The 22,628-nt window shown below is 45.1% G+C and overlaps 2 protein-coding genes and 1 pseudogene across 5 annotated transcripts in view; all 3 read right to left on the bottom strand.

The window, feature by feature from the left end:
- Positions 1-2,750: 2,750 nt before the first annotated feature.
- On the bottom strand, positions 2,751-21,927 carry POPDC2 (popeye domain containing 2). 4 transcript variants are annotated; one of them, XM_006090915.3, is made up of 4 exons: positions 21,080-21,927; positions 12,840-12,948; positions 8,351-8,759; positions 2,974-3,196 (listed from the first exon to the last, which is right to left on the bottom strand). In XM_006090915.3, exons 1-4 carry the CDS (start codon positions 21,568-21,570, stop codon positions 3,111-3,113), a joined length of 1,095 nt encoding a protein of 364 aa, XP_006090977.1. In that variant the 5' UTR covers positions 21,571-21,927; the 3' UTR covers positions 2,974-3,110. The 4 variants fall into 4 exon arrangements, with proteins under 4 accessions (XP_014313215.1, XP_006090977.1, XP_023611528.1 ...); XM_023755760.1 differs by having other exon boundaries at positions 3,041-3,196; positions 8,257-8,759; XM_014457728.2 differs by having other exon boundaries at positions 3,061-3,196; positions 8,210-8,759.
- LOC102428173 (cytochrome c oxidase copper chaperone) overlaps positions 12,924-22,628 on the bottom strand; it is a 31,165-nt gene continuing 21,460 nt past the window's right edge. The window contains exon 3 of the mRNA XM_023755761.1: positions 12,924-12,948. The gene's annotated coding sequence lies outside the window, so the exon portion shown is untranslated. The remainder of the gene's footprint in view (positions 12,949-22,628) is intronic.
- On the bottom strand, positions 14,503-14,829 carry LOC102427335 (annotated as a pseudogene).

The raw sequence follows: 22,628 nt of genomic DNA on the forward strand, positions 1-22,628 counted from the left end.
GCAAATCAAGTTCAGAAACACATAAAGAGGAAAATACATCATAATAAAATTGGATTTGTTCCAGGGATGCAAGTTTGTTTTTAACATTTGCATATCCATTAATGTAATTCATTAACAGAATAAATGAGAAAAATAATCTCTATAAATGCAGATAATCATGTGATAAAATTTAATACTCATTCATGATCTTAAAAATTGCTTTTAGCAAATTATGAATAGAACCTCTTTAACCTGATAGAGGTATCACAAAAACCTAACAGCACACATCATACTTAATAGTGAAATATTTCCTTAAGGGCAGGTATGAGAGAAGAATGTCTTCACCATCCCTTTTCGTCATCCCTGTACTGAAGGTCCTACCCAGTATAACAAGGAACCAAAAAATAAAAATAAAAAATAAGGAGGAGAATTAAGGTATGCATAGGTCAGGAATGAAGAAATAAAACTATCATTATTTACAGATGACAACTGAATCTATGGAAAATTCTGAAGACTATGGATTAATGATTAGAGTTGATAAATGACTTTATCAAGATCACTGGATGGAAGCTAAAGATACAAAAATCAATTCTATTTCTGCACACCAGCAATAAAAAATTAGAAAGTAAAAAAATATTAAATGATAACACATATACTAGCATCAAAGTAATCAAATACCTAGAAATAAATCTAACAAAAGCTGTGCAAGGATCTCTACATAGATATCTACAAAACACTATTGAGAGAGAGAAAAACAAAGAAGACCAAAATAAGGGAAGTGCTTTACTATATTCATGAATTAAAAATCAATATTATAAATATATCAATTATTTACCAACCTGATTCACAATATGCACGTAATTCTAATAAAAATTCCAGCAGAGTTTATAATTGTGTGGAGTTAACAAGCTGATGGAAATACAAAGGGAAAGGCTAAGAATAACAAAGACTTGAAGAACGAAGTTTGAGGATCACCAGATATCAAAACTTATTGTAAATCTTCAATAATTACAAGAGGTGGTATTGTCAACGGATAGAAAATAGACTAATGGAACAGAATCGAAGATCCAGAAATAGACCTTCAGGTATATGGCAAAGGGGCACTGATCACTAGTGGGAGAAGATAATTAGCTCAGTAATAGTGCTCAGTCTATTGGATATCCTCTGGAAAATAACAACGTTGATCCATATGTCATAGATACACAGATATCAAATTCAGGTTGATTGTAGATCTGTGAAATGCAAAACAACAAAACATCTAGAAAGTAACATAGAATATCTTCAGGGGAGGAAAAGATTTCTTAATCATGACACAGAATACACTGGGATAGAGAAAAAAGAATGATAAATTGCTACATTGAAATTAATAATTCATATTCATCAAAAGATACCATTTGGAGAAAAAAAGAAGAGTCATAAAGTGGGTGAATATATTTGAATATATAAGCAACAAAGAACTCTTAACTTGAATATATACATATTTTTAATCCTCACTCGAGGATATTTTTCCATTGACTTTTAGAGAGAGTGGAAGGGAGAGGGAAAGACAGAGAGAAATATCCATGTGAGAGAAACACATCAATTGGTTCAATTGGTTGCTTCCTGCATGCATCTTGACTGGAATTAAACCTGGGATTCCTTTGGCCCGCAGGCTGATGCTCTATCCACTGAGCCAAACTGGCTAGGACTTAACTTGAAGCATACAAACAAATAGAGAAATGGACAAGAACTAGACCAGACACTTCACAATAGAGAATATGTGTATGGATAACAAAAACCCAAAGAGGTACTCAACCTCATTATTCTTCAGGGAAATGAAAATTAAAATCACATGATATGCTGCTACACACACCCACATGGCTAAAAAAAAATTTAAATGAAAATACCAACTATTGGGAAGGACGAAAAACAACTAGAACTCTTATATACTTCTTGTGGGAATATTAACTGGCATAATCTCTTAGGAAAACTGACAATGTTTACTACAGTTGAACATATGCCTTAGTAATTCCAGTCCTAGATACATACCTAAGAAATATATGCTTATGTGTACTAAAAGATATGAGCAAGCATGTTTAAAACAGCAGTACTGCTATTATAAACTAAATGCCCCAAGCTAAAATTTACCCAAAGTTCATCAGTGGTAGAATGGATAAATTGCGGTATGTTCATACAACATAGTACTCATAAAGCAACAAAAGTGAGCAAACTATCAACAGAGCAAGATGCCCAAGAATCTCTAGCTGTTGCAGCTATTTGAGTCTTCCCAGACTAGGTCCCAAACATATGATGGAGAAGCCTTTGAGATGGTTCTAACCCTAGCCACTATCTGAATGCAACAGCATGAGAAATGTTGAGTGGGAGCAGCCCATCTGGGTCCATTCAAGCCCCACATTCAAATTATTGTGACTATTTTAAGTCACTGTTTTAGGAATGAATGTACACAGCAATAGGTAGCTGGAATCTAGGCTGAAGTACTTAGGGGGGAAATTAAACAGAATACATTAAATCTATAAATCCACTTTAAAATGTTTAAGGAAACAACTGAATTTGTAAAAATCCCTCTTAAAAACTATTGTTTAATACTAGGTTCAGAAATAGAACAATAGATTTGTAAATTGAACTTAAAATCTTAAGGGAAAACTAAGTTTTAAAATTTCTACTTCCGCACATTGAATTTTAATTAAAAAACAAACAAACACAGTGAGAACTTCTTGGATAGCTGACTTTTCACTGAGCTTTTCAGAAAGTTAAAAGAAACAACACAGGGAAAGGAGCTGAGTGATTTATTGAGTGCTTCCTAGGTGCCATGCCATGTCCTGGGTGCTTTGTCTAAGTCAATTCGGGACCCTCACAACAACCCTGTGAGCTGGGTTTATAGTCCCCACTTTGCAGATGAGTCCCCGAGAGGCCAAGGTTCTGCCGTTAGTAAAGGATGGACCCTGTGCCTTTTGCCCTCGAAGATGCCTTCTGCTGGCAGGAGAGCTGGTGGAGGTGAAATGGACACCCAGGGCCCTGGTATAGCTGTAGTGCTGGCATCTTGTCTGTGAGCCTTCCAGGGGCGAGGAAAAGGTGTGCACGCAGCCCTGTGAAGACGAACATGGCCAGAGAAAAGCATGGTCCAGGGATCCTTAAAGTTCAGGAGTGTGGATCGGAGCCAAGGGGGCCTGTCCCGTGGACATAACTTGAGAGTAGCTCTGGAGAGGAATTCTAGAAGCTGTGGAAAGAAAAAGAGGAAGGATTTCAGCACTATGGCTCCCGATAGCTTGCCTAACTTCACAGGGTTCTTTTACCTTTTTTTTTTTTTTTTTTTACCTCTAAAAATTCCCAATGTTTTAACTGTACCCTGTTGGGGAGCACATGAGACTTGGTTGGAAAGTTGTGAGGAGGACATTCTGAGAAAAGGGAAGTGTGTGGAAGGCCGCCTGCCCTGTTTATCGGAATTCCGACTTAGGGGAGACTTAGGGGAGTGTCAAAGGCGGCGCCCCTAATTATTCCTTGACCTTTCCAAACAAGTCTGTGCATGTGCAGACCCCCGGGTGTTTACTGGAATCCTATGCTTAAGCCCTGGATGCCCTTGCCTAGAGGATAATGCAAACACGTGTGTCCTCTCCCAAGATTACTCACCCTCCTGATTGTATATAAAGATAAAAATACCAACAAAAGCCTAAGGAGGCAGGCAATTGAGGCTGCCTGGCTGCTATCAGCCGGGCCATCTCTTTCACAGGAAACTGTGGCGGAGTAATCTGTTCATCCGTGGGTCAGACCCGGCAAGGTGGTGCGGGTGTGGGGCCCCGGCAGCATAGCCAATGCCTACCATATAAGGGCAGTTGTATCTTTGAATAATTTCATTCTAGAAAGAATATTAGGATGAGTCAGGTTTGAAGTTATATAGTTTGATCCTCTCAATTTATGAGCGAAGAGACCAAGAGATCAACTTCTGTTGCCTCCTATGAAGAAGTTCTAGAACTCTACTTCCTAACACTAGCGAATGAGCTTTTTAAAATGCTGTCGAGAAAAATGGGGAGTTTTGTAAGACCTCTGTCTTATTTTCACTGAGAGAGGGGTAGGCGCGAGGCCTGTGAGACATAAGTGGAAGAAGAACCTGGGAATGAGCACCGGCTGCAGGCTGCTGGGACCCAGAGGGCAGGGAGGGAACTGCTGCTCTGACTGGACACAGAGCCTCGGCAGGTAGAGTGACCCTACCTCCTACAGACCCAGAACCTGAGACCCCGGGCCATCACCTGTCATGTCACCTTCAAAGGCAAGTTTTCTGCCCAGGAGTCTTTACAGGTTCTGGGAGAAAAGTGCTGTTTAACAACACTGACAGCTACCAAAACACCTTGCAGCCACTGCAGTGTGGTGGTGGTCTGCCTCCTCCCGAGCAAATAAGGAAAACAGATGATGTCTGGCCATCACTTAGTTATTCAGGGGCTGAGAGCTAGTGTGTGTTTTCTTTGGGCTTCCATGTTTTTGCTGCTCCTTTTGTTGTCAGGGGATTCTGCTAATTGCCACCTTCCCTGAAAAGCCAGACTGCAGGAAATAAAAGGGGAAAGTCATGTAAGTCTGACAGAGAGCAAGAGAGAGAGACAGAAAGAAAGCTTGCCAGATAATTCTACACACATAAAAATACCTTATACATTAAACTAGTGCTTTCCAACTTACAAACTGCCTTTATATATTTTATCTCAGTTACTCCTCGCACACAGCAACCTGGTAAGGTAGACAGAGGCTACCTGTCTACCTATTAGTAAGTATTAGTTATCTCTTAGATTACTAGTTACCCCTGTATACTAGATCCTCAGTAAACGTTTGTTGAATTGGTTCTTTGGCCCTTGGTATGCTGTCTTGGGCTCTTTCCCTGACCACTCTTTCCCAATATACAATCTCCATATTGTAATCTCTTTCTCATTTGTTTATTTATTTAAATAAGATAGGGAAAGGAGACAATATATAGTTTTTACTTTCCAACCACAGAGTTTTGAGAACAACTTAAACACAAAATCAGCCAAAGTTCAGATAGCTTTTAATGAATTAATGATAACAGACTCATTATTTGACTTAACTGACCACTTCATGGATGTATTCATTGAGTATCTCCTATAGTCAAGACACCAAACGGAACACTGTGAGAGTGCCCGTGGAATTAGATGGGAAAGTTCTAGTGATGGCAGGGATAACATGGGGCCTGCTGTAAGACCCTGCGTAGATACACTACCCAGCAGCACTGTTTTGCCTGTTAAAAGAAGTAGCACCCGTTTGTGTTCAATTCTGGGCACCTCAAGCCTAAAAAATGTACTCCCTTCAAAAAAAATACAGGGGAAGCTCTGTATTCAGCTGTAAACACTTGGACAGGTGTGGGGGACCAGCACGGTGTCGGTGCGGCGAAGCTGTGTCCCTCTCAACCGTGCAGAATGCAGCCAGCCTCCTGCCTCTTATGGAAGGGCTGTGCCAGGGTGAAGAGCAACGAGCTTACGGTTTTGGTAACCAAAGAGCCAGGGAAGAGCTGGTGCATCGTGTCCTGCTTTAAAAGGAAACAACAGCAAACGGCTACCAGTCACAGAGACTATGCTTATTCATTACAGCAGTCACTCTTGAAGGAGTTTAATGGCAAATAAATGAAACCAAACATCCAAAACACAATTCCAAAAGGGGGTCTCCAGTTTAAACTATCCCATTATCACGGGCTACACTGAAAGGGGTCTGAGACTTGGCCAATTCGATCATGTTTTCAAGTTGTTCTGAAGACGCTGTGGTTTGGAAGGAGACAATATGATTTTTCCTTTCTCTCTATTGCTTAAACAACATTGAAAAACCTACTCTCTTTATACTGCAAATACCAGTACTTTAGAGAGTGGGTTATAGTGGCAATTTTCTCATCTTGAGCTTCAGAAATGGCTGCATTAGGAAGGAGGCATTTCACAGCAGAGTATTAGGGGGGGAGGACCTCGGAGATGGAGCTGTGAACATCTGCACCGTCACACAGGGTAGGTGACAGGCTCCTCACAGCTCCAGAATGGAGGGAACTCTGACTCAAGCAGGACCCACCACCCAGCAGGGATGAAGACAGTCTTAAGACATAAGAGAAATTATAGCGAAAGATAGCAGAGTTGGCTTGTGTCTATTATCCTGCTGACTGGCTTCCCCTCTCCTCTTCTGAGCAACTCACTCTTTGCCTTCTCTCATAAAAGAAAGTAGTTAGGTGTTTTCACACCTTCCCTTAAGGGTCTCTCTCTCTATTTCTCTCTCTTTCTTCCTTTATTTCTTCCTTGCTTTCTTTTTTCAGAGGGAGAGAGACATTGATGTGAGAACAAACATCTGTTGGTTGCTCCTGCATTCCCCCTACCTGGGATCCCAGGCTTATGACCTGACTGGGAATTGAGCTGGCAGCCTTTCAGTGCACGGGATGATGCCCAACCATTACACCACACCGGCCAGTGCTTAAGTGGTTTTCTTTACAGGCAGAGGGAGAAGTGCTGATCTTGAAAGAGTCAGGATAAAAAACGACAGTGGGCCTTGGCCGGGTTGGCTCAGTGGATAGAGCATCAGTCCTCAAACTGAAGAGTCCCGGGTTCGATTCCGGTTAAGGGCATGTATCTGAGTTGTAGGCTTGCTCCCCACCTCCTCAAAATCCTCCAGCACCAGGCTGGTGGAGTCCTCACCCAGGCTGTCCCTGTCAGGCCGGGACATCCTGGCCTGGGAAGGCTGTCCTGGAGGGTGGGTGGCAGCTGGAGAGGGAGAGCAAGGGGGCACGTGTGAGAGGCAACCAATCGATGTGTCTCTCTCACATTGATGTTTCTCTCGCTCTGTTTCTCCCCCACTCTTCCATCCTCTCTAGAAATCAATGGAAAAATATCCTCAGGTGAGGATTAACAACAACAACACTGAAGTTGGGGTTACAGGGTGGTTCAGGAGGAAGAATGGATAGAGCAAGGCAGGAACATGGAGGAAAAGAAGGTCATAGAAAGATAAATACATGAACAATAAAATGGAGAAGATGTAAAGGACAAATATGAAGAGGGGAAACTGAGAAGAAGAAGGAAAGGAAGTTTCTCTTAGTAAGAGCAGCAAACTGAGACAAGCAGGACTGAGCAGAAGTCAGAAGGAGGGAAGACATCAGAGAACAGACAGAGCCAGGAAAAGAGAAGGAAACCTGGAAGAGCATGAGAACAGAGAGCTGCTGGGAGTTCAGAGCGTGTTTCAGGGGGCAGGTGAGTCGGAGAAAGAGGGGGATCCGCAGGACATAATATTCAACTCACCCACCTCGCGTACCTGGAAACCTTCCTCCCTGGGCTGGTTCCTCGGGAATTTTGTCAGTGTTTCCCGAAGAACCAGGGGTCTCTTGGGGCTGCCCTCCTTACTTGGAAATGCCTTCCAAGTAGAAAGCTGTGGTATTTTCCTCAGGAAAAGCCAGCTCTCCACTGCGGTTGTGTGGAGTCCCAGAGGAAAATGTCACGGCACTGTGAGAGCAGCAAAGGGAACATGAAAGCAGTTTCCCAGAACTGCTCAGCACAGCCTTTCTTGTAGGCCTCTCTGCTCTATGAAGGAAATCCTGCATGTACCATCCGCGCTCCCAGACCCGTGCCCACTCCACCCCACACTGGTGTGGTTTGCGGGGGGGAAAACCAGGCTTCCTATATACATCCGATGGCAGCCACGCTCAGTCAGAGCGGCATCCAGTGCCCTGTCTCAGCGGCCGGTGCACTTTCCCCCGGGGGAGAGGAGAGCGAGGCAGGCACATTTTCCTCCCGGGGTTATTAGCCTGGATCCCAAGCCTCTTCGAAATAGATGATTTGAACAGAAAATGCACAATCCAGGCTAAACAATGACTGTTTTCCAGAGCAGACTCTATGCCAGAAAGAACCAATGGGAATTAGAACCATGCCAGTTTTTTCTCCCCTCTAAAGTGCATGACACACACACACACACACACACACACACACAATACATGCCCCAAATAAAATCCCCGTTATTGATTAGCACAGTCTTGCAAAAAATTTAGCAACCTGTCTGCTTGCTCAAAATGCAATCACATTGAATAAAGAACGAGTTAGAAATTCCCCTCATGCCTTGCATGCGCCCGCAGTGAGTTGCTGTCTGCAAGGCTGGGTTAACACCCCTTCCTGGGAGTCCTCTGAGAGGACAGGCTTGAGGAAAAGCCAGGCCTCCACAGCTGGGTTAAGGCCACCTGTTGGCAGGGAGGTGTGGCAGCTGCCATCTGAGTACTTACATAGGATCCTGGGCCGGTGGCTGTGCCCAAGTTAGCTCTCCCCTCACCTCATGTACTCCCCATCACTCCTATAATCCATGAACGACTCTGATCCTGACACCTCCTCAAAATCCTCCAGCACCAGACTGGTGGAGTCCTCACCCAGGCCGTCGCTGTCGGGCCGGGACATCCTAGCCCGGGAAGGCTGTGCTGGAGGGTGGGTGGCAGCAGGAAGGGGAGAGCAAGGGGGCATGTGCTGGACAGGTGTGGGCATGGCCTGAGGAGGGGCTGGGGCTGGCTCGTGGACTTCCTCATCCTCCTTCTCAGACTCTGGCCCTGCATCTGAAGCAGCAGAGCCCAGGACGTGGTAGAGGCTGGGGAGACGGATGTCGAAGCACAGCCCAAACTTAGCAAAGAGCTTCTCATTGAGAGCGTAGAGCTTTTCTGAGATGTCATAGCCCAGCAGGACTGAGAAGAGGCGGGAGATGTATCGCTCTTTGGCCAGAAGAAGGTGAAGACTTTTCCGGGGCCAGGAAATGTAGCTACATGGGGTCTCAGCAGTCAGCGTCACCTGAGATGGATAAGGACCACAGAGTGGAGGTTTAAACTAGAAAATGTGTCCATGTTTAGCAGAGAGAAACATACAGTTACTGGGCAAACGAATGCACTTTTATTGAGGAACCTCTCCCCGCCATGGCCTTGCCTGGAGGAGGCCCAGCAAATGTCTTTTAATTGTGTGCACTGGTGTGTGGGGGGCGGGGGGAGAAGGGGGTGGGTGGTGTATGAGGATTTTATATAATCCTCATAGTTCCTGCCTTGCCTACCAGAGCTCCCATTATCCCAGTCTCCTCCCCCTTCCTCCATGCAGTACCCTCTTCCATTTTCTCTACTCATTCCCTCCGAATCATCAGCACTGAAGATAGGGCCTTAAATCACCTCACCGTGGCCAGAAGCTGGCTTAAAGTTTCAGCCTTACCCCTTTTCTAGCTCTGTGACATCAGACAAATTACTTAATCTCGCTGAGCATGCTGCTTCATGAGAAAGAATCCGGAAAGTAGTAGGTACTCGCAATCCATTCAGCAAGTAGCGGTCCCTCTCTGCCATGGTCTGTACCTTAGATGTGCTTACTAACAATTCCCAAACAAGAAATCAGAGCGCTGATAATGAAGTGGGCGTTAGTGGGAGCTAATCCGGATGCAAACAAGGTGCTTAGAGCCTAACACAAAGACTGTAGGCATTCTTCGAACATGCTGTTACTTCTTCCATCTTAACATAAATCAAAATTTTAAAAATGAAAATTCTTTTTCCTCACCTCACTTCTTTGGTGAGCTATCACTCCACTAATTTGTTTTCCTTTTCAGCAAAACTTCATTAAAAAAATTGTCTATACTTGCTGACTCCAACTCTTCTCTTACCCTCTGTTAAACCAGTAAGGGGTTGCTCCTCGCAGTCCACAAACACTGTTCCCAGTAAGGTCACCAATGAACTCTAAGTAGCAGTGGTCAGTTTTCATGGTGTTCAGCCCTGTTGACTGCTCCCCCCTCTCTGATACACGTTCTTCACTTGGTTCCCAGGATGCCATACTCACCTGGTGCAATCTCCTGATTGCTCCTTTCAGCTTCTTTTGCTGCGTCCTCTATTTCTATCCAACGTCTAAACACTAGACTGTCCCAGGTCTTGGTTCTTGAACCCCTTCTCTGTCTAAACTCACTCACTTGGTGATCTCATCCAACCCAACAGTTTTAAATATCATGTGTATGCCAACAACTTCCAAATTTATGTCTCACCTCAGGCCTCATTCCTTAATTCTAGACTCAAATATACAACTGCCTGTGCAGCATCTCTATTTAAATGTGCACAGGTGATGCAAATCTAATATATCCCAAATTGAACTTCCTCTCTTCCCCCTGAACCAACTCTAACTACAGCTTCCCTTAGCTCAGGTGATTGCAGCTTCCTCCTTCCAGCTGCTCAGGCCAAAAGCCTTGGAGTTCTCCTTAATCCTCTTTCTCTCACATACTGCTTCCAATGGTAGGAAATCCGTTTGGCTCTATCTAGGAAATATATGCTCTGGACCTACATGATGTGGCTCCTCATCACCTCTCTGACTTCCTCTCCTGCTATCTTCTCCCCTCCCTCTCTCTGTCCTAGCAGCACTGGCCTCCTTTCTGTAACTCCGACATGCCAGCCCCTCCCACCACTGGCCTTGGCACTGGCTCTTCCCTCTCGCTGATACGCTCTCCTCCCAGATATAAACAGAGCTCACACTTCTTCAGGTCTTTGCTTAGATGTCACCTGCTCAACAAAGATTTCCATGACCTTACTTAAAATTGCAACTATGTCTTCCTTACACTATATTTTTTAACACAGCAGTTATGAGTTTTTAACATATTACATAATTTACTTATTCATTATGTCTATGGCTTATTTTTTCTCCCCTACTAAAATATAAATTGCATGAAGGCAGGGACCTTCATCTGTTGTGTTCACTGATATATTCTAAGCACCTTTCGCAATGCCTGGTATATGATGAGGATACATATCTCTGAAGTGAGTGAATGCAGCAGGGGAAGACTACCCATCTTGTATACCACTTTCTCATGTGCTGTGTAGAATCCTTCCCCAAACGTCTTCAGGAAACCTGCTTATTAACTATGTCTGTAAGTTGGACAGACCGTTTATTTAATTCTCACCTCAGAGTTTGGTTGAATGAATTAAATGAGATAACATATTCAAAGAGGCCCTGGGCCCAGTAAAACTGACAGGTGTGATGAAATGTTGATTCACTTGTGGCAAGCACGATAAGAATTATGATTCATCCAGTCACTGTGGATTGCCTTACTCAATAAAGCCTATGTAATAGCAAAAGGACAAAATAAACTGTAATTCGGGACAACACTTGACATTTGCAAAGAGGAAGTGGGACTTTACACAGCAAATGTGTGCATCTCATTTCTCCCCAATGAGGTGCACGCTAAAAATATAAATGGGGAGAATATGATGGTACCTACATTCCAGACTGCAAGGTCATCTGGGGCTATAGCCCTTCTTTTCAAGCATAACTTAGGGGAGGACACTCAGCTTATCCAGCACCTGTTCCTCAGTGTCACTGTCAGAGACAGAGCCTAGTTCTGCTGGCTCAGGACCTCACTCAGCCCTCCTAGAGGTGCTATGGCCCTGGGGGAGTTCTCAAGGGAGAATGCTCGGCTGGTTGGAGTGTGTGTGTGTGTGTGTGTGTGTGTGTGGTGGGGAAGGAAGTGACCAGAGGGGATCTAAGGCTGGTGGTCCTGGCAGTGGTATCAGGTTTGCTTCTCAGGCTCTGTCCTCAGGGTGGGACGGAAGCAGGCCCAGCCAGGTGGCACTGACTGGCATATGTTTATTATGGGGTTGGCTCAGATGCCAGCCTAAGAGACTCCCTGATAGAAGTGGTAGGAGACACATGGAAACTAGTCCTGGCAAACTGTCTGGTCAGGGGAGTCCCTGTAACAGGAGAGAGAGAGAGAGAGAGAGAGAGAGAGAGAGAGAGAGAGAGAGAGAGAGAGAGAAAGAGAGAGAGAGAACTTGACTCTCCTGGTGACCCTCCCATTTAAAAAAAAAAGAGAGAGAGAGAAATAGTAGAGCCAGGCAGCTTGGCTTTGCTACTTTCTAGATTACTTTTGTCAAATTACTTGATGTTTTGAGCCTTAGTTTCCTCATCTGTAAAACAGGGGCAATAATAACATCTAGCCCAGAGGGTTGTTGTGAGAATCAATAAAGCAATATAATATGTAGTGCCTGCCACACATTAGGCATTCAGTAACGAGAACTCAAATAAGGTAACTGAAGTCTGAGGATTGGCAGGGAAGAGAGGAGAGGGCAAGTGGCCAGGTCCCCACCTTGGAGTGTGTATGTGAATGCCCCGGGCAGTCCTCGGAGACACCAACTGCCCACTGCCAAGCCAGTTCAGCCAACGTTTATTAAACACCTACTGTCCTTTAGAGCCTGGAGATAGAAGGAGAAGCCTAGATTTCTACCTCAAAGAGTTCACTGTGCAGAAGACAGAAGGGAAAGCAGACCCTTAGGACAGAGAATGATATGTGCACTAGGCAGCCTCAAGAGAAGGAACAGAAGGCACACGGACAGGAACAGTAGGCTGTGGGGATGGAAGCTGGTGAGGTCAAGCTGGGCGGCTTCTCAGGAAGTGAGATGCCACAGCCCCATCTGCGTGGGGACATGCATTTCAGGGAGAAGGGACAGTAGGGGCCAAGGCATGTCCATGGCTAAACAGTGGCTGTGTTTAGTTCAGTATGGCTGGGTGAGGGGGAGGGGCTGAGATTCGGCTGGATACCTCTAAAGGTCTTAAGTTACTCTCTAAGAAGTGTGGGTTCTGATATTGTGGCCACTGGAGCCCTCTGGAAGGATTTAGGCACAAGAGTGACATGGCCCACCTATCAGGGGTCAGTATCTCCCTATCCCGCCCCCCTCCCCCCACCTCTTCCAGGAGCCCAGGTACTCTTCCCACAGGAGGAGAGTGCTCCACCCCTCACATCACATTGGGGGTGCTTCCAAGGACAGATGTCAGAGGGGAGAGATGGGGGGTGGTGGTGGTGGTGGTAATTGCTGGGTTACAGTGGGATGAGCGGGGCGGTGCTGCCCTGGGGCTCCCTATTACCTGGAACACCCCCTCCTCAGAGGGTGGCAGTGATTCCCACTCAGGAGAGTCCATGAACTGGTAAGGAAAGATGTAGTGCAGAAACTGCCCGTCCTGGCTCACACGAACCCTGGCAAAGGGAGAGAAGACACTGTGTGGGAAAACGGGAATGGCTCCCAAAACAAACCCTCTTCAAAGTCTAGATGACACATTAAAAAATGGAAAATGATTAGAATCTAGTATGAGTTTTTCCTCTTCCCCCCAGAAAACATACAGTTTTAGCTTCAACCTTTCTTCTAAAGTGAGTTATACCAAGAAAGGAGGTGTCTCTATCAGGCAAAGGGAGCAATAAGAAGATCTCTAGGGAGAAGCTGAGGTCATCATTGGGTCTTTTTATTTAAAGTGGATGGAAAACTGTTCAGCAATGCAGACGATTAAGTGCACTATTGTGGGCGATGGTGCCATTGGTAAAACACGTCTCCTGGTTACCTACACAACAAATTTCCATTTGAGTGTCTACTGACTGTTTCTGACACCTGTGCAGTCATAGTTAAGATCGATGGAGAGTCATCTTGGACTTTTTGATACCACAGGGCAAGAGGATTGTGACAGATTACATGCCAGAAGCCAGTCCACCCTTGCTGCTTGACACAGTCGCTGCAGGGAAGAAACATCTGCACAGCTTATGTTTCAAGGGACCTGGCGTATATGGCATACTGTTCTTAATATGTTTGCTCCCCTTCTTAGCGCTATGTGTTTTAACCAAGGTCACCTCTCTGAGAAAGATTGTTTAGGACTAAGGAAGGGAATCAGTAAAACCCCTTAACTAAGTGCCAGGCGGGTAGTTAATCACTTTAACTACGAACAATCATGCTGAAGCTACATAATCTTTACTTAGGATAATCTCCTTCAGTTACTTCCTTGTAGCTTAATAGAACAATAGAGTAACCTTGGAATGGAGATAAGAAATGCCCTAACCTTTGGAATAGAATGGATAGGATTAAAATCAACTGGTATAAATACAGATGTAACAGGACAATACAGAGAGAACCCGGCTATGATGATTGACTGAACGCTGCCTCCATGTCATTCCTTCTTTGCCGACTCCATCCACACCTTTGGGAACCCCTGGACCTGCTGGGGATGGACCCCAACAGATGGCGCCCGAACAGGGACCCTTAGGTAAGCCCCCCATTCCCCTAGGTAAGCCCCACTCTCGGGACGGATAGGACTCCACCGTAGGAAGAGGGTGGATAGTCTTCGCCAACTCTGTCCACACCTTTGGGAACCCCTGGACCTGCTGGGGTTGGACCCCAACAATTACAAACGCAGAGTTATCCACAAACAGATGTGTTTCAGATTAGAAACAGATTAGTTTTTCAGTGGTCTCTCCATCCTCATTTGAAAATGGAAAGGACAGTGGGTGCCTGAGATGACTCACCACTGTCCAAAGACTCCTTTCTTGCTGCTGAGAGCCAAACTTATCTCAGAAATGACTCCTCTACTATTTTCTTTGTTCTGATGTGTTTTTATGAGAATTGTGTACAGTTGTAATCATTTCTTCTATCATACATATTATATACAGTAACATTCAGGTGTCTGAAACTAAAATAACTCACTGACAAATTCTAATATTACTCAGAATAATTCTATCTCTATTAACAAGAAAAGCAAAACCTCTGGGTTCTCTTGGAAAATTTGAATTCAGGGCATTATTTTACAATTTGGAAATCTGAGTAATCCAACTTTAAGCTGACTTTCTCATTGTTGAAGTTTGCTCCGTTGATGTGCGATTTGGGAGTTCCTTTTGTCTCAAGCCATTCCTGCATATGACGCACTTTGGAGATGGGACCTTGCAATTATCCTTGCACTGTATTCTGGACCCAGCCTACCAATCCCAGCCTTTTACTCTCAGCCTGAGTGTACTTGCGGAAAAACACCCCTTGCACCTTTCCCAAAACCTCATAATCCACCGATATCAGGGTGTCCCCTTCTGCCATGTTCATGCTCAAACCCTCCTGGCCTTCCTGGCCAGAGGCCGGGCCAGCACTGGCGACCACCAACCACCACGCCAACGGCTCCCCCAGTCGCGGATCCCTCTACTATTGAGAAACTTGCCATTTCCCAAGGACAAACAGACACCTGCCAGGCTGGCTGCCATCAATAAATCAACAAACAAATGTTGGAGAGGATGTGGAGAAAAGGGAACCCCAGTACATCACTGGTGGGAATGCAGACTGGTGCAGCCACTGTAGAAAATAGTATGGCGGTTCCTCAAAAAATTAAAAGTGGAATTGCCATTTGACCCAGCAATCCCACTTCCAGGAATCTATCCTAAGAATCCTGAAACACCAATCAGAAAGAATATATGCACCCTATGTTCATAGCAGCACAATTTACAATAGCTAAGATCTGGAAACTGCCCAAGTGCCCATCAGTAGACAAGTGGACAAAAAAGCTGCGGTACATTTCTACCATGGAATACTATGAGGCTGTAAAAAAGGAGCTCTTACCCTTTGAGACTGCATGGATGGATCTGGAGACTATTATGCTAAGTGAAATAAGCCAGTTAGAGAAAGACAAGTATCACACGATCTCACTTACATGTGGAATCTCATGAACAAAATAAACTGACAAACAAAATATGTCCAGAGGTATGTGTGCACAGGACAGAATAACAGATCTCAGTGGGGATGGGGTGGGAGGACAGGAAGAGATTAACCAAAGAACATATATATGCATACATGCATAACCCATGGACACAGACAACAAACAGTATGGGAAGGTCTGGGGTGGGGCAAGGGTTGAGTGGGGGGGGGGGGGGCAAAAAGGGAGAAAATGGGAGACATCTGTAATACTTTCAACAATTTTTTTTTAAAAGCCTATCACCCCAGAGACTGCCCAAAAGCTGGCTGGTGACAGTATTATGAGTGCCCTAGAGCCTCCAGAACTGAAGTGTGTGCTACTATGAATAGCTCTCCAGCACCCTTTCTGCACAGCTGCTGTTAGCATCATACTAAAAGCAAATGTTTAAATCAAACCAAGAATTACAAATGAAAAGTTCATTTCTGCGATAAGGACGAATGCCCTGCACCCGCCCACATGCCCTCGCGTGAGACAAGGTCCATAGGCAGGGCCCTTCCCTGCCCTCAGTACCAGTTAGTTTTGAGTAATTGTGCATTGTCAGAAAAGTGGTCAGTGCTAGTTTTTGTTTTGTTTCAAAACAATGTTGTTGTTTAAAAGCAAGGCATGCCTGTGACGAAGCGGAACAGACCACTTCGGGTTGTTGAAGCTGCTCCCTGGTTCCACTCTGGAGAGTAATCTGGGAGTTCTGTTTTGTTTTTCTTTTTTGGGGGCGGAGTTGTTTTATTTAGTCATTTTTAAAACTTCATTATCCTTTGGACAGTCCTTAAGCGGGGGGAGCATGGAGTGATTCCATATTCCACTTCTTACATCTAGTTTAGAAAACATGTTCCCCACCTGGTGCTCTGAGGAAGGAGTACAGTAAATGCCTCACTGAATAACATGCTCCTTGAAAGTCACCTCTTCTCTCCACCCTTGAGTAGGTCCAGTATTTGAGGAAACTCAGGAGTGGGTGGAGCCTGTCTTGCCCCTTCTCTTTCCCAGAATGCACTATATATGTGACTGTGACTTTCAAGGAAATTTGTTAGCCATTTGATGATTTTTGAAAGTTAATTTCTAACTTCTTTTGCTGATAAATGAAAAGTATTGCACCTTTTGAAATATACCAAATAGATTGAGTATGTAAAAACCATTTCCCCCCGTCGGTCATTGTCTTATTAGGTTGCCTAGCATAGACGTGCAGCTTAATAGTGTATGATATAATGATCCTAAACACAGCTGAAAACCTGGTATGTATGAGGGGTGGTGCTAGGAGAGAGATGTCTGTGGAATGATTCACATCCTCTCTCTTTCTTTTTAAAAATGTTTTATCCTTACCTGAGGATATGTTTATTAATTTGAGAGAGAGAGAGAGAGAGAGAGAGAGAGAGAGAGAGAGAGAGGAAGGGAGGGAGAGAAAGAGAAAGATCGATGTGAAAGAGAAACATTAATCAGTTGCCTCCAGTACACGCCCCAACCAAGGATTGTACCCACAACCTTTTGGTGTATGGGACGATGCTTCAACTAATTGAGTCACCTGGCCAGGGTAATTCACATCCTCTTTCAAGTTATGAGGATGGAGACCTGCTTTGTTAAGAAGCGAGGGTGGAGTGGGGAAGGAGAGAATATTTAAGAACATGGGGACCAACTAGGGGAATCCCTTATTTCTGTTTTGCATGAGGAACCCAAGAGCAGCCAATCAAAGCTCTCTGGTTAATAAAAACCACTGAGCGTCTTCTGAAGACACTGCGTAAGTGTTAATAGGGATTTTATCAATTTCTTTTGGTTTCAGTTTTCAATATTTAAAAATGTTTAGGTAATCTTCTCCACCGCCCCCGAGTCCTCATTCTTGTAGATTCATTAGTGTTGAACCAATGCTTCTCATATCTTAGTTCTTTGTATATGCATTCTTTTCAGATGTGTTAAACAAAACAAAAACCCTTACCAAAAGAACAAAACAAAACAAACAAACAAAAAAGATCTCTAAGGTACACCCTGTCAATTTGGAAGAAGCTACTGTTCCATCATTTCTGGAGCTTTAGTGACAAAACACACTTCTGGAAATGAGAGGTGGGTACGATCTGCTCCTTGCCTCTAAGGATTTCACGATTTAGTGGAAATCACAGGCATATAAATAACTGGCTGCAGGTCAATGTTGTGTTATTGGAATAGAATATGTCTTCACGTATTCGGTTCCCTCTAGAGATGGACTTCTTCCTAATCCCCACCTTCTTCTCAGGTCTCAGCTTAAACACACCTTCTCCCAGGAAGTCTTGCTGGACTTCCCCAGAAAAGTTAGATCTGCCAGTTACACGCTCTGATTGCATTTTGCATTTCTCCTTGGACATTTTATGTATACAATTCACCATTATGCTGAATATTAATTATAGATTTTCTTGATAGACTGTAAGCTCCATGAGCACAAGGACAACATTTTTCATATTTTAACACTGGATCCCTAGGTCCTAGCACTCTTAAATCTTTTTGGGGGCGGGGGGGGGGGGGGCAGGGAGAGGATTGTGGAAGGATGGAATAGAGCAGTGGTTCTCAACCTGTGGGTCTCGACCCCTTTGGGGGTCGAACGACCCTTTCACCGGGGTCGCCTAAGACCATCGAAAAACACATATATAATTACATATTGTTTTTGTGATTAATCACTATGCTTTAATTATGTTCAATTTGTAACAATGAAATTGGGAGTCACCGCAACATGAGGAACTGCATTAGGAAGGTTGAGAACCACTGGAATAGAGGGAAGGAAGAAGGAATGATGGAACAAATGAACTCACTTGTGTCACCATAAAAGGGGACCAAAATCTCAAGGAAAAGCTTCTCAAATAAAGGAAGAGAGATAACAGGAGAGAACGAGGCTCCTGAAGCCTACGTCAGATCCTTCCACCGTCTCCTGAAGTAAGGAGCCTCACCACACATGCAAGCCACCAGGGAGCACCACTTTAGACTGTGAGCAACATCTCATGAATCTGGGTGACTCCCTGAAGCCATTGAAATTGGTATACTGTATCCTTTTTTATTTTGTTAATCCTCACCCAAGGATACTTTTTACTCCCCATTGATTTTTAAAGAGAGTGGAAGGGAGGGGGAGAGACACAAAGAGAGAAACATCTATGTGAGAGAGACACATTGATTGGTTGCCTTCTAAAGTGCCCCTATTGAGGCCAGGGATGGAGCCTGCAACTGAAGTATGTGCCCTTGACTGGAATCAAACCTGTGACCCTCCAGTCCATGGGCCGACACTCTAACCACTGAGCAAAGCTGGCATGGGCTACTGTATCCTCTATCATTTGATCTCCTGGACAGACAGGTAATGTCCTCCTATGTGAATAGCTCAGACCAGTGGTTGGCAAACTGTGGCTCGCGAGCCACATGCGGCTCTTTGGCCCCTTGAATGTGGCTCTTCCACAAAATACCGACTTCTGCGCATGAACCATGAAGTTTCAATTGCACTGTACGTGCGCGCCCACATGTAGTATTTTGTGGAAGAGCCACACTCAAGGGGCCAAAGAGCCACATGTGGCTCCCGAGCCGCAGTTTGCCGACCACTGGCTTAGTTAGTTGCCTGCTCAGAAGGCTGTGCATGTTGGGACTTGTGCTTTGACTACTACATGAGAGAGGCTCTCCCACGGCTCTACAGGGTGATGCACTTTGAGGAATTCACTTGCTGAGTCTTGAAAGGAACTTCTTGCCTTTATTAAAATAAAACAAAAAGGATGTCTGAGGTTTCAGTAATGGTTTCCAGATGAGGTTCAGCCTGCTACTCGGAGGTGTTGGTCCTCACCATGACCAGAAAAAGGTGTGGAATTTTCTCTGAAAACCTGAGCCTGCTCATAGACTAGAAGCCTCCTCCCCCAGCTCCAACTTAGTGAAACTGAGATGGGGTGACATGTAAAAATAACAATACAAAACTCTAACTCCAAACCTTGAAAAGCAAGAAATAAAAATCAAAATGTTCTCATTTCTGACGTGGGTTTTTGATGCTAAGTAAACTAGGAAAAGCCATGCTGAGGGAGCAAGCCCTTTCCACCCCTTCACAGGGAAGTGGTCTTATACAAGTTCATGGTCCATCCATCATAGTAAAGATCCTTGAACCATACGACAATCATAATATGTTTCCATAAGTGAGCACCATACATGGGGAGTGGGCATTTCTCCCCCAATCTCAACTCCCTCCTTTGAACAGAGAGGAGCCACGAGGAGCAGGCAAAAAACATGGATCTCATGAATGAGCACATTTCCTAAAAAACTGTCTTTATTTTAAGCATGGGACAGTAGGTGGCAAACATTTTGGCAACAGTCATAATGTATTCGTATTTAAGCATGTATTTGTTTACAAATAATTGCCTTTGTTTATACTTTAGTTCACTCATAAAATTTCTCCCCACAGAGCTCTTTCAACCCAGGACCTCTGAGTCCAAACACATTTATATATATCACTTCCAATTCTAAACATTAATAGATATTATTGTTACTAGTAGTTGTAGTACCATTATCATCAAACTCTATTTTTCCACTGTGTGATTGGCAGTCTTATCTGGTTTCATTCCCCCTCTTCCCTTGGGATAGAGCCTTCTGATTATTATCTTATTTTTCTACCACATTCTCTTGGTCTCAAGGAAGCTAGGGAGGAAATTGAAGACAAAGCCTTTTGAAATACTTTAGTGGCTTTCCACAGAGCCAGCCGCAGAGCACCAGGTTTGCTGCTCAGCCCCACATCAAGTCCCACGAAGGCAATATTTCAAAGACTCCACAGTTGTCTATCAAAAGTGCAGCACAGACCCCCGTGTATTTGTTCAGAAGCCACCGGCCAATGGCCAGTACTCCATGCAGCTGAATGGGCATACACTGACCCTAACTAAAACCATTTCTGCTCATGTCTGATTGTCAGCCTTCTTAAATGGAGTCAGCCACGTGTCTCCACCAAATCCTCAATGAAACCTGTGTGGGCATCCAACTCTCTCCTCACTGTCTGGTCTTCAGATTTACAAGTCAGCTTCCTGGCCTGTAAGAAACTCGCTAGAACTACTGGGAATGGATAAGTGGGCAAGGGGTACCCCCTTTCCGTACCTGGGTGTGTATGGACTGGCTTTTCCAGAGTCTGTTCAGGGTATCCCCAATATCCCTGATGCCCTGGCAGGGAACAGGGTCTATAGGAAAACCCTCTGTTTGGGCACTGGTCCCTGCACATAGTTGGCACTTGGCAAATGTTGAATGGACATGGGAAGAACAAATTAATCTTATTGAAATATTCAGTTTTCCAAAACTTACAGAGATATTGCTGCAGCTTAGGCATAACACACCTGTGTGTGTGCGTGTGCGTGTGTGTGTGTGTGTGTGTGTGTGTGTGTGTGTGTGTGTGGTCATTTCAGACCCAGGCTCAAGAAGCACTCGCCCGACACCTCCCAGCAGCAAGTGCGCACACAATCTTTCCTGCCAACCAAGAAGATACCTCATGATCTAGTTTTCTCTGGGAAAATGTTAAGAAAGAGGAAGCAAACCCATGCTTAGAAAAATCTATTTTGGTTTGTTTGACGTGTCACATCCTTCCCTTAATGGAAGGGGACACGAAGTGGAAAAAGATTTACTGGGAAACAAGAAGTGTGGGCAGTGACAGGGTAGCTTACCGGCCAGAGAGCAGCAGGGACAGGCGGTTGATGGGCGTCTCGCCCTCCACAGCATACGTCTGCTCAGTGGCCAGAGTCAAGACCTGCTCCTCGCAGCAGCGAACGATCTCCTTGTACGCCTGCATGGGCACCTGCAGGGGCACACACAGCGTCTTGTAGAGGAGATCGAACTCCTCAGGGAGGGTGTCCTTGCGCAGGCGGTAGACCAGGTGTGCCAGCTGGAGCAGGCAGGCCATTGCCAGCAGGAAGTTCCAGATGACAATGTCCAGGCCGCAGGCATTGAACCAGCCCCATAGCACGTAGCACACGTAGCCGGTGCCCAGGAAGCCAAAGAGATAGAAGCATCCGTATACCCCACTGCCCCCCATGAAGCCCAGGAGCAAGACGCAGTTAGCCAGGTGGTAGAGAGCCCCTTCCATATCCTGCTTCCAGCCAGCGCACACCGGCCCCTGCCAGAGACGCTGGCCCAGCGTGCTGCTGTTGGCGCTCATCTTCGGGGCGTCTCAAAGTCTCGTCGGGCTCTAGGATTCTCCCACATAGGAAATTCTGAAAATGGAGTAGTCTGTCCTATGTGTCTTCTCACCTCTGGCTTCTCACCACCAACTCCACTTGTCCTAGGAGCAAAGCTTCTGGTAGCTTTGGGAGTGACTGGCAGGACATAGCACACTTTATGGAGAAGTTTGAACCTCTTTATCCTCTCCCTCAGCCAGGCGCTGGCCCTCGGGCAGAGGTCTGGCCAGCTTCTTTGGCTCCAGATTCCTTAGGCCGGTCTTCACATTTGGCTCTGAGCAGAAAACCTAAACTGTCCTGAGCAAAGGACAGGACTGTTGGCCTGAACACTTCCGCAGTGAGCGATGATAAAGGGACCACAGCCTGCTCTCTGTTTTCCCCAAACAGAGTGAGCAGCGGCCAGCACAGGAGGCGCACTTGTGTTCCATTTGGAATGTGTCTCTCTTGGCACCGGAAGAAAGGGTGACCCCAGATGGATACCATGTTTGGAATTGGAATACAAGAGGTACTGCCAGTGAGAAAAGACAGGCCAGGCACACAGGCAGGCTGGCAGAGCACTTAACATAACTCCCCAGAGGACAAGATAAGATCTCAGGGCAAGAGGCAGGCAGGGGAACACAGGAAAAGTGAGCACAGAATTCACCACAACAACTCAGGCAGGACACTGTCCAGGGCTCCCTGTGCTGAGGGCCAGGGGCTCTCCTGAGGTAGGAGGACACATCAAAGTAGGAAAGTATGGGACTATTACCAGAAGAAAAATCCTAACCGTGAGAACTGGAAAACCCCTTGAAGGCCTTTATTAAGTCACATTGTAAATATCACTAGGCATTTATTTGACAGGTTGAGTTCTACACTGACTTTGCCCTGTGTTATAGGCGAACTACTGGTAGTGCAATAGTAGTACCCTGTTCACACCCTCACCCTACCCACCCCGGCATTTGCAAAGATAATAACTATCACCTGTTAAATATCTGCGGCGTGCCAGACCTAGATTATGTTCTTTACACAAATGTTATTTCGTCATTACAACAACCCAAAA

This window comes from Myotis lucifugus, unplaced genomic scaffold, assembly GCF_000147115.1.
Source record: "Myotis lucifugus unplaced genomic scaffold, Myoluc2.0 scaffold_84, whole genome shotgun sequence".
Lineage (NCBI taxonomy): Eukaryota > Metazoa > Chordata > Mammalia > Chiroptera > Vespertilionidae > Myotis > Myotis lucifugus.

What these genes read in the sequence shown, in the direction of transcription:
- POPDC2 (XM_023755760.1), bottom strand. Translation starts at nt 21,570, where the DNA reads ATGAGCGCCAACAGCAGCACGCTGGGCCAGCGTCTCTGGCAGGGGCCG. An exon ending in TCCCTGCTGCTCTCTGGCCG is followed by an intron (nt 12,949 to 21,079) that starts GTAAGCTACCCT and finishes TCCCTTTGCCAG; the next exon opens with GGTTCGTGTGAGCCAGGACG. An exon ending in CTGAGGAGGGGGTGTTCCAG is followed by an intron (nt 8,760 to 12,839) that starts GTAATAGGGAGC and finishes TATCCATCTCAG; the next exon opens with GTGACGCTGACTGCTGAGAC.